Here is a 12,427-nt window from a genome sequence, read left to right as displayed (position 1 = left end):
AGGGGGCACAGGTGGTGCATCAGCCAGTCATCTCAGTCAGTCGACCCGTGGCACCTGGGTCTGCCCCATGACCTCCTGCCAGCGGGCGTTCGACACTTCACGTGGCCTCAGGGTGCACATAGCCTGGCACAAGCGTCGTGGTGACGTCACCGCCACTTAGTGGCGAATGGCGGTTGTTGTTGTTGTGTGTACGTTTGTGTGTGTACGTGTGTGTGTGTACGTGTGTGTGTATGTGTGTACGTGTGTGTATGTATGTGTGTACGTGTGCGTGTACGTGTGTACGTGTGTGCACGTGTGTACGTGTTTGTGTACGTGTGTATGTGTGTATGTACGTGTGTACGTGTGTGTGTATGTACGTGTATATGTACGTGTGTGTGTGTGTGTGTATGCAGCCTATCGCATAGGATTGCCTCGCGCCGACTGACTGGCTGATAGACTTAGCACTAGCGTTATATTCTAAAAATGATCTTCGGTTGACGACCGAAAGTCAATATCAGTTTTGGCCGAAACCGAAACCAGACCGAAAGTAAAACATTTACTTTCGGCCGAAACCGAAAGTATGCCAAAAGTGGCCATTTGCCAACTTTCGGCGCCGAAACCGAATTTCGGTCGGCATCTACTATACACTACACACTACTATACACTAAACTTTTGCCTAGCCATCGAACAAAGACAGTCAAACACATCATCGCACGGCGCTTTCAGATGCGCTTCTGCGGCCGTATGGAGAGCTCTTCTGATATTAGGAAGCCACTGGGAGCTGTACACTTTCAGATAATCATCTCGATCGACAAGCTCATTTCTTTAGAACTGCTTGTTGTTTTGCTTAGTTTGTCCTTCCCCCTCAACTCCAAATAGCGCGGTTGGCTACGTACATACATACTAAACTATAAGCAATTTTTATTTTACCAGGTAAGGCCCCTTGAGCTATGCGGAAGCGAGCTGGCTTTCACAAATGATAGCAGCTTAATGAAGTGGCTGATATCACGTGAAAATGTATAGCAACAGTCAAATACTCTAAACGTGTGGAGATGTTGATTCTAAATGTGAAGGCGAAAAACGGAGGACCTGGAGAAAAATCCACACGACCACGGGGAGAGAGACAAGCAGACTCCAAATATACAGCAGGCATCACGGTCAGGATTGAACTCATGCCCCACTATATACCAGGCGAGGGGTTAATAATCTAGCAACAATGGAACCAGTTTTGTATGTTATCTCAAGGCGCTTGCAAATGCAAATGCTGACATAGAGTGGAATAATGCAGTTGGCAGAAGAGGCGTGCTACAAGGGTATTGAGCAACGAGTGACAGGAGTGATAGAGGGGGTATTTGGGAATCACGCCAAGGGGTTACAGGGAAAGGTCAGGAAGGAGTGGAGGGGGGCGTGGTGGAGGGGAAAGAGGCAGGGGAATTGGTGACGATGGAGAGGTGATGAGACTTTAAGAGAGGGAACGGAAAGAGCTTAAGGAGAGGGGAGACTGCTGAATATACAGGGGCAGTGTTGAGTCTGTGGGTGGCAGTATTGAGTCTATTGGATTATTGCTGAGTCTACGGATGGCAGTGTTGAGTCTATGGGTGGCAGTGTTGAGTCTATGAGTGGCAGTATAGAGTCTATGGGTGGAAGTATTGAGTCGATGGGTGGAAGTGCTGAGTCTATGGGTGGAAGTGTTGAGTCGATCGTGCAATGTTGAGTCTACGGTGCAGTGTAGAGTAATAAATGTCCATTGTTAGTGTACTGTTCCCCTTTTAACGTTCTTTGGTCTGACACTTGTGTAGAGACACTGGTGTAGAGACACTGGGTAGTGAGACTAGGCCAATCACTATCAAAAAGACAATGCGTGTAACATTATTATCAGAGCATGATTGTTGGCATGTTAACCAGAAGTACTGTGTGTGGTTAATGCAGACTTGATCCCTTGCAAAATGTATCATCTATTTAGTGTTTGAACATCTTAACAGAGCTCATGTTTTATTATTGCCAGACAGGGTAAAACCTATTCCTATACTTTGATACTGGCAAAAAGGTATCCCATGATGAAGCTGCTCACCCCGAGCTATGAATGCTCTGATACGTGGCATTATCCTTGTACTGTTCGCCTTTTGGCGTTATTCTCTGGTCTAACACTGATAGTGAGACACTGGTAGTGAGACTGGTAGTGAGACACTGGGTAGTGAGACACTGGTAATAAGACACTGGGTAGTGAGACACTGGGTAGTGAGACACTGGTAGCGAGACACTGGGTAGTGAGACACTGGGTAGCGAGACACTGGTAGTAAGACACTGGTAGTAAGACACTGGTAGTGAGACACTGGGTAGTGAGACACTGGTTAGTAAGACACTGGTAGTGAGACACTGGTAGTACTGGGTGGAGAGACACTGGTAATGAGACACTGGGTAGTGAGACACTGGGTAGTGAGACACTGGGTAGCGAGACACTGGGTAGTGAGACACTGGTAGCGAGACACTGGGTAGTAAGACACTGGTAGTGAGACACTGGTAGTGAGACACTGGGTAGTGAAACACTCGTAGAGAGACACTGGGTAGTGAGACACTGGGTAGTGAGACACTGGTGGTGAGACACTGGTGGTGAGACACTGCTAATGAGACACTGGGTAGTGAGACACTGGTAGTAAGACACTGGGTAGTAAGACACTGGGTAGTGAGACACTGGTGATGAGACACTGCTAGTGAGACACTGGGTAGTGAGACACTGGGTAGTGAGACACTGGTAGTGAGACACTGGGTAGTGAAACACTCGTAAAGAGACACTGGGTAGTGAGACACTGGGTAGTGAGACACTGGTGGTGAGACACTGGTGGTGAGACACTGCTAATGAGACACTGGGTAGTGAGACACTGGTAGTAAGACACTGGGTAGTAAGACACTGGGTAGTGAGACACTGGTGATGAGACACTGCTAGTGAGACACTGGGTAGTGAGACACTGGGTAGTGAGACACTGCAAGTGAGACACTGGGCAGTGAGACACTGGGTAGTAAGACACTGCAAGTGAGACACTGGGTAGTAAGACACTGGGTAGTGAGACACTGCAAGTGAGACACTGGGTAGTGAGACACTGGGTAGTGAGACACTGCTAGAGAGACACTGGGTAGCGAGACACTGGGTAGTGAGACACTGGTAGCGAGACACTGGGTAGTAAGACACTGGTAGTGAGACACTGGTAGTGAGACACTGGTAGTGAGACACGGGGTAGTGAGACACTGGTAGTGAGACACTGGGTAGTGAAACACTGGTAGAGAGACACTGGGTAGTGAGACACTGGGTAGTGAGACACTGGTGGTGAGACACTGGTGGTGAGACACTGCTAATGAGACACTGGGTAGTGAGACACTGGTAGTAAGACACTGGTAGTGGGACACGGGGTAGTGAGACACTGGTAGTGAGACACTGGGTAGTGAAACACTGGTAGAGAGACACTGGGTAGTGAGACACTGGGTAGTGAGACACTGCAAGTGAGACACTGGGTAGTGAGACACTGGGTAGTGAGACACTGCAAGTGAGACACTGGGTAGTGAGACACTGGGTAGTGAGACACTGCAAGTGAGACACTGGGTAGTGAGACACTGGGTAGTGAGACACTGCTAGTGAGACACTGGGTAGTGAGACACTGGGTAGTGAGACACTGCTAGTGAGACACTGGGTAGTGAGACACTGCTAGTGAGACACTGGTAGTGAGACACTGGGTAGTGAGACACTGCTAGTGAGACACTGGGTAGTAAGACACTGGGTAGTAAGATACTGGTAGTGAGACACTGGGTAGTGAGACACTGGTGGTGAGACACTGCTAATGAGACACTGGGTAGTGAGACACTGCTAGTGAGACACTGGGTGGTGAGACACTGGGTAGTAAGACACTGGGTAGTGAGACACTGGGTAGTGAGACACTGGGTGGTGAAACACTGGTAGTGAGACACTGGTAGTGAGACACTGGGTAGCGAGACACTGGGTAGTGAGACACTGGGTAGCGAGACACTGGGTAGTGAGACACTGGGTAGCGAGGCACTGGGTAGTAAGACTCTGGTAGTGAGACGCTGCAAGTGAGACACTGGGTATTGTGACACTGCTAGTGAGACACTGGGTAGTGAGACACTGCTAGTGAGACATTGGGTAGTAAGACACTGGGGTGTGAGACAATGCTAGTGAGACACTGCTAGTGAGACACTGGGTAGTGAAATACTGGTAGTGAGACACTGGGTAGTAAGACACTGCTAGTGAGACACTGGGTAGTAAGACACTGGTAGTGAGACACTGGGTTGTGAGACACTGGTGGTGAGACACTGCTAATGAGACACTGGGTAGTGAGACACTGCTAGTGAGACACTGGGTGGTGAGACACTGGGTAGTAAGACACTGGGTAGCGAGACACTGGGTAGTGAGACACTGGGTAGCGAGACACTGGGTAGTGAGACACTGGGTAGCGAGACACTGGGTAGTAAGACACTGGTAGTGAGACACTGCCAGTGAGACTAGGCCATACAGAAGGCTGCTGTCTCTGGTGTAGGCCAATCAATGTCAAAGACAATTACATTACACTATGTGACACAATTTTTGTCCCTGGGTAGTAAGTGTTCTTTTTAAATTGCTCATGCCTAAAAAGTATACAAAATGGTTATTGTTCCCCACAAAGTTTGCTTTTGAAATGTTCCTATTTTCAATGAGAAAACAGGCGATAATGTGTCTTTTCGTTCACGTAAAGTAAAAAAACCAACAGCATTTAAATAAAAATGAACATGTATTCATACTAAAATTGTGTCTTTTCGTTCACATAAAGTAAAAAAACAACACCATATAAATCAAAATGAACATGTATTCATACTAAAGTAATAAAAAAAATACTACAAAATATTTAGAAGTGAGTAGTTTTTGAGATTTACGATTATACTTTAAAACACTTTGACAAATCAGCCCCCAAATGTAGTCTCCCATCATGTTCTCGTTATAATGTCCTTGATAGCGGCTTTCAAAGTCCAGTATATCCTGGTGGAAGCGCTCGCCTTGCTCCTCCGAATATGCTTCCATGTTGTCTTTGAATGTATCAAGATGAGCATCAAGGATATGGACTTTGAGGGAAATCCTACAGCCCATCAATATATAAACACCCAGGTCTGTCATTCTGTCATTGTGTGACTAACGCGGCACAGATTGGTTGAAGTGCATCACGTGACCGGGACCAAGCAGCCAACGAACGCTTGGCGGGGCTATAGAGGGGCGGGTGAAAGTCCGCATTGAACCAAATCCCCAGCAAGGCCATCTACTTAACGACGAGAGGAAATTCACACGAAATGTCGTTTTCAAGTGAAGTCTTCCAGATGTAAAATGATATAAGCTTTTAATGAAGAAATAAAATTATCCAATTCAAAACATAATACAATTAAAAATGTTTCATTTTAAAACTTCAAAACAGAGCATCGGGTGCTTGCGTGAATGCGTCGTTCGTGCGCAATTTTTTTGTGACATTCCTGGCCGAAGGCCGTAAATGGTTGTGAGGGGCGCCACAGACGCCCCCGAACAACCCCTAGTTGTGCCATCGTTCTTCACCAGTCTCAACCACAGAGTTTTCGGCCTTGTGATTACTCAGCAAGCCAAAAAACCACTGCGATAAAGCTGTCCCAAGCCGCTTTCTCCTTACTAGTGAGCTTCTTGGGGGAATTCATTGCACTCCAGGATAGTCTTTTATCTGTGGTCCGATGAAGACAGCGGGTTTGACCTTTGCCTCAGACATCTTAGGGAAGAATTTTGAAGGCACTTGAAGGATGCCGACTCCTTATCTACAGCTCTGACAAATTGTTTCATAAGGCACAATTTGATGTGCAGTGGTGGCATCAGCACCTTCCGGGGGTCCACCTGTGGCTCCCACTTGACGTTGTGCCTCCCCACAGAGAACTCGGTCCGCTGTGGCCAGTCCCGTCTGTGGTAGTGCACCTTGGTGTCCCTACTGTCCCAATGGCAAAGATAGCAGGGAATCTTGGTAAAAACCTCCTTGAAGACCCATCAGGAATACCACCATTTTGAAGTCTCCGATGACCTCCCAGCCGTACTCATCATACTTCAAGGCATCCAGCATGGTATTGATGCTGTTGTAATCCTCTTTGAGATGCACCGAGTGAGCCAGAGGAAGAGACGGGTACTTGTTACCATCATGGAGCAGCACGGCTTTGAGGCTCCTGGATGAGCTGTCAATGAATAGGCGCCACTCATTCTAGTTGCAGGCGATTCCGATTGCCTCAAACAGACTGGTCACTTTGTGGCAGAAGCAGAGCCCATGTTTACGGGTGAAGAAGCTGCAAAAAGATTGGTGACGCTTCCTCTGATCTGCGACTTGCACACTTGCATACAACAAGTTTCACTGCTTGAGCTTAGACGTCAAAAGCTTGGCATTGGACTTGGTGAGACCAAGATCTCTGATCAAGTCATTGAGGTCTTTTTGGTTGGGGTAGTATGGGTTTCTCTCCTCAGCTCCACCTTTGAAATTGTCATCTGGATCTACATCTTCCTCGCTCTCTGACTTGCTGCTCTCTTCTAAAGACGGCTCCTTTCTCTCCGGAGGAGTGGGTATGGGGAGCTCATGGCAGTGTGGCACCGGGGTGATGGATGAAGGAAGTTACGGATACGTGATAGCAGGTGCATTCTTGCCAGTCCGACGTTAGGAAGGGTCCACCATGCAGAAGTAGCAGTTGCTTGAGTGGTCAGTGGGTTCCTGCCAAATTCTTGGGATAGCGAACTTCATGGCTCTCTTTTCCCCTCTGTACCATCCTACGAAATACATTTATTTCACCCATGACTAATGTGTTAGAGATTATCGCAACATTTTTCATATATGATATATATTTTTTCAATAATAACATTGAAAATTGTAAAACATTTAAAATAAAAAGCTTTTACAATTGAAAACATTTTAACAAATTTTATAACATAAAATTCTGAGCAACAATTGTCCATCTTACCTTCCAGTTTGTTTGCATTGCTCGCAGGTGAAATGAGGTGCCCAGGGTTTGCCTTTATCCCCGACAGGCATGCCGAAATATGCCTTATAGGCCTCGCACATCTTAGCAGTACTTTTTCACTCTTTTCTTGATAAATTGGTCGCAGACATAGCAAAATGCGTCTGCCGGATGCTTGCAGCCTCTTGATACCATCTCACAAAAATGCAGATATGTATCCACTTAGGCAAATGGAACTAAACTGAACTGGTGGGCTTAAGGCCCCTGTATTTATACTACTATGTATATTACTGGAAAGTTCGAGAATGTTATGAGACCTCCTTTGCCAGTAACAAGATATAGTAATAGGTTTTTAGCCTATTACTATATACAAGGGATCATGTTTGCAATAACCACAACACAAGCAGTCAAAATGCAAACAAAAAGGTCTCATAATGTAAATGCTTACTCCGAGCTCTCAATACTCTGATTGTGTGCTGTTTTTGAGTTGTACGCCTTTTGGCGTCTTCTGGTCCAACACCAGTGGAGACTAAGCTCTAAGAAAAGCCATCTCGGGTGTGGACCAATCAAATTCAAGGACAGTACATATCGTCAGAGTTGTCTTTTTTGTTTGCATTTTGACTGCTTGTGTTGTGGTTATTGCAAACATGATCCCTTGTATAAAGGTGTCAGTTTTCTGTGCCAGATAAAAGGGTAAAAACGTATTACTACTTCGAGAATGTTCTAGAAGTTACTCCAAGTTTACTCAGCACTGAACCTATCTGGAATTCCCATTGAAAATAGGTACATTTCAAAATATCACTGTCCTGGTCACAAAAGCAAAGTTTGTGGGGCATAAGCAATTAGATAATAACAATTACTACCCAGGGACAAAATACATTTTTTTTTGTTACACAGTGTTATCATAACATGTTTTGTATATATATATTTTCGATTATTACAGCCTATCTACGTGACTTTACCGAAAGTCCCAAAGAATATTAATTCCTGCAGTAACGAAAGCTTCAAGTCAAGATCTTGCCTCTCTAGTTGGGTCCGTTGCCCCCCCCCCCCCCCCACCGGTTGTTTTTGTTCCCTGCTCTTTATGCAATGCGCAGTTGGAATCCTCGGTTCATCATCATCATCATGTGCATGCCCCTCGGGGCGTTGCAGTCTCCACACGCCGCCACCAGGCGATTCTATCTTGCGCCAGCCGCCACGCTGAATGCAAGCCAAGGCCGCGGTGTCGAAGATCGGCCTTGGCTTGCGTGTCCACGTCAGGCCGTGGTCTGCTCCGGGAGTGACTCCAGTCCCACGCAGGGCTCTGGCGTGATATTCTCACAGGATGCCGGCCATCCCGTGAAAAGGCGGACCCCGGCATTGATGATGTGTTCGCTGAAGTGGATGTGGAGTATCCTCGGATGGAATGTGCATTATTAATATGAACTATTATTAATAATTCCTATTATTCATGGTAGCATTTATTTATTTAAATTTAATTATTTAACAGGTTTTTTTTTCTTTTTCCTTTTCCAGGCGGGCAGCAGTTCATGGGCAGAGGCTGCGCCACTACGGCTCAATGTGCTGCCGGCGATTTCAAGGATCAGCTGAAGGTGCAAATCAACACCCTTTTCCCCTCATTCACCGGCACTGTCGATTCGTTTACCTGCTGCCAGCAGAATCTCTGCAACAACAATGACAGCGGCGGCAGCAGTGGTGGTAGTAGTGGTGGTAGCAGTGGCGGCAGCACCGGTGGCAGCAGCGGCGGCAGCAGTGGTGGCAGCAGCGGTGGCAGCAGCGGTGGCAGCAGTGGTGGCAGCAGTGGTGGGAGCAGCGGCGGCAGCAGTGGCGGCGGCAGCAGCGGCGGTGGTGGCAACGGATGCGCCGGATTGCGAGCGGCCCACTTCACGTCGGCCTTGCTCGTTGCCGCGACCGTTATCTCGTCTGCTTTTTAATGCTCTGCCTGTCGGGGTGACCGCGGCAGTTGTCCTCGGCCAGCGTGGCTGATGGCACTCCTGAAAAGGGGGAAAGGGGCGCCCTAAGCTATGCAGGTAAAAAATATATATTTCGCCCAGCTAAAATTGTGTGGGGGACTCCTCTACTTACGAATATTGCACTCACGGACTTTCAGAGATACGAACAAAGCTCTCCCCGTATGTCCAGTTGCAGGTGTTTGGAAAAGAGAGTCGTAAGTTCAACCGTCTTGCACAATAGCTAGCAGTGTTGGCATCTTCATCTGCAGAACGTGAAGAACCAGTGGCATCTACAACGTGAAGAACCAGTGGCATCTGTATCTCCAGAATGTGAAGACACCAGTGGCATCTTCATCTGCAGAACATGAAGAACCAGTGGCATCTTGATCTGCAGAACATGAAGAACCAGTGGCATCTACATCTGCAGAACGTGAAGAACCAGTGGCATCTACATCTGCAGAACGTGAAGAACCAGTGGCATCTACATTTGCAGAACGTGAGGAACTAGTGGCATCTAAATCTGCGGAACGTGAAGAACCAGTGGCATCTACATCTGCAGAACGTGAGGAACCAGTGGCATCTGCATCTGCAGAACATGAAGAATCAGTGGCATCTACATCTGCAGAACGTGAAGAACCAGTGGCATCTACATCTGCAGAACGTGAAGAACCAGTGGAATCTACATCTGCAGAAGGTGACGAACCAGTGGCATCTACATTTGCAGAACGTGAGGAACCAGTGGCATCTAAATCTGCAGAACGTGAAGAACCAGTGGCATCTACATCTGCAGAACGTGAGGAACCAGTGGCGTCTGCATCTGCAGAACATGAAAAACCAGTGTCATCTACATCTGCAGAACGTGAAGAACCAGTAGCATCTACATCTGTAGAACGTGAGGAACCAGTGGCATCTACATTTGCAGAACGTGAAGAACCAGTGGCATCTGCATCTGCAGAACGTGAAGAACCAGTGGCATCTACATCTGCAGAACGTGAGGAACCAGTGGCATCTGCATCTGCAGAACATGAAGAACCAGTGGCATCTACATCTGCAGAACGTGAAGAACCAGTGGCATCTACATCTGTAGAACGTGAGGAACCAGTGGCATCTGCATCTGCAGAATATGAAGAACCAGTGGCATCTACATCTGCAGAACGTGAAGAACCAGTGGCATCTACATCTGCAGAACGTGAAGAACCAGTGGCATCTACATCCTCAGAACGTGAAGAACCAGTGGCATCTACATCTGTAGAACGTGAGGAACCAGTGGCATCTGCATCTGCAGAACGTGAAGAACCAGTGGCATCTACATCTGCAGAACGTGAAGAACCAGTGGCATCTACATCTGCAGAACGTGAAGAACCAGTGGCATCTACATATGCAGAACGTGAAGAACCAGTGGCATCTACATTTGCAGAACGTGAGGAACCAGTGGCATCTAAATCTGTGGAACGTGAAGAACCAGTGGCATCTACATCTGCAGAACGTGAGGAACCAGTGGAATCTACATTTGCAGAACGTGAGGAACCAGTGGCATCTAAATCTGTGGAACGTGAAGAACCAGTGGCATCTACATCTGCAGAACGTGAGGAACCAGTGGAATCTGCATCTGCAGAACGTGAAGAACCAGTGGCATCTACATCTGCAGAACGTGAAGAACCAGTGGCATCTACATATGCAGAACGTGAAGAACCAGTGGCATCTACATTTGCAGAACGTGAGGAACCAGTGGCATCTAAATCTGTGGAACGTGAAGAACCAGTGGCATCTACATCTGCAGAACGTGAGGAACCAGTGGAATCTACATTTGCAGAACGTGAGGAACCAGTGGCATCTAAATCTGTGGAACGTGAAGAACCAGTGGCATCTACATCTGCAGAACGTGAGGAACCAGTGGAATCTGCATCTGCAGAACGTGAAGAACCAGTGGCATCTACATCTGCAGAACGTGAAGAACCAGTGGCATCTACATTTGCAGAACGTGAAGAACCAGTGGCATCTATATCTGCAGAACGTGACGAACCAGTGGCATCTACATTTGCAGAACGTGAGGAACCAGTGGCATCTGCATCTGCAGAACATGAAGAACCAGTGGCATCTACATCTGCAGAACGTGATGAACCAGTGGCATCTACATCTGTTGAACGTGAGGAACCAGTGGCATCTGCATCTGCAGAACGTGAAGAACCAGTGGCATCTACATCTGCAGAACGTAAAGAACCATGGCATCTACATCCTCAGAACGTGAAGAACCAGTGGCATCTACATCTGTAGAACGTGAGGAACCAGTGGCATCTACATCTGCAGAACGTGACAAACCAGTGGCATCTACATTTGCAGAACGTGAGGAACCAGTGGCATCTAAATCTGCGGAACGTGAAGAACCAGTGGCATCTACATCTGCAGATCGTGAGGAACCAGTGGCATCTGCATCTGCAGAACATGAAGAACCAGTGGCATCTACATCTGCAGAACATGAAGAACCAGTGGCATCTACATCTGCAGAACGTGAAGAACCAGTGGCATATACATTTGAGAACGTGAAGAACCAGTGGTATCTACATTTGCAGAACGTGAACAACCAGTGGCATCTACATCTGCAGAACATGAAGAACCAGTGGCATCTAGATCTGCAGAACGTGAAGAACCAGTGGCGTCTACATTTGCAGAGCGTGAGGAACCAGTGGCATCTAAATCTGCGGAACGTGAAGAACCAGTGGCATCTACATCTACAAAACGTGAAGAACCAGTAGCATCTACATCTGCAGAACGTGAGGAACCAGTGGCATCTTCATCTGCAGTACGTGAAAAACCAGCGGCATCTACATCTGCAGAACGTGAAGAACCAGTGGCATCTACATTTGCAGAACGTGAGGAACCAGTGGCATCTACATCTGCGGAACATGAGGAACCAGTGGCATCTACATCTGCAGAACGTGAAGAACCAGTGGCATCTACATCTGTAGAACGTGAAGAACCAGCGGCATCTACATCTGCAGAACGTGAAGAACCAGTGGCATCTACATTTGCAGAACGTGAGGAACCAGTGGCATCTATATCTGCGGAACGTGAGGAACCAGTGGCATCTACATCTGCAGAACGTGAAGAACCAGTGGCATCTACATCTGTAGAACGTGAAGAACCAGTGGCATCTACATCTGCAGAACATGAAGAACTGATGGCATCTACATCTGCAGAACGCTAAGACACTGATGGCATCTACATCTGCAGAACATGAAGAACTGGTGGCATTTACATATACAAACCATTCCTCATGTTTAGTGTACACGCCATACAACATGTTTGGAATCGACAGGAGTAAAGAAAGCTGTCTCTGCTGTGGACCAATCAGTTTCAAAGACAATGCATATATTCACAGTGTGTATTTTTTGTTTGCATTTTGGCTGCAAATATTGTGGTTAATGCAGACATGATTCCTCGCAAAAAAACACTTAAGTTTTGTTGCCAGAAAAAAGGGAAAAAATCCTATTCTCATTACTAGACATCTGGAA

The 12,427-nt window shown here is 47.1% G+C and overlaps 1 protein-coding gene across 2 annotated transcripts in view; it reads left to right on the top strand.

Annotated features, from left to right (window-relative positions):
* The window catches only part of LOC142906931 (uncharacterized), a 70,462-nt gene extending 61,142 nt beyond the window's left edge, over positions 1 to 9,320 (top strand). For both annotated transcript variants that reach the window (XM_076055705.1, XM_076055706.1), the window contains one exon: positions 8,479 to 9,320. In XM_076055705.1, coding sequence (XP_075911820.1) covers positions 8,479 to 8,897 — 419 coding nt within the window. In that variant the 3' untranslated portion in view covers positions 8,898 to 9,320. The remainder of the gene's footprint in view (positions 1 to 8,478) is intronic.
* Positions 9,321 to 12,427: the final 3,107 nt, after the last annotated feature.

Source organism: Petromyzon marinus, chromosome 72, assembly GCF_048934315.1.
Source record: "Petromyzon marinus isolate PM22_M1 ecotype Great Lakes invasive population chromosome 72, UKy_Petmar_22M1.pri1.0, whole genome shotgun sequence".
In the NCBI taxonomy this organism is placed as follows: domain Eukaryota; kingdom Metazoa; phylum Chordata; class Hyperoartia; order Petromyzontiformes; family Petromyzontidae; genus Petromyzon; species Petromyzon marinus.
This window is presented reverse-complemented; position numbering and strand designations above follow the sequence as displayed.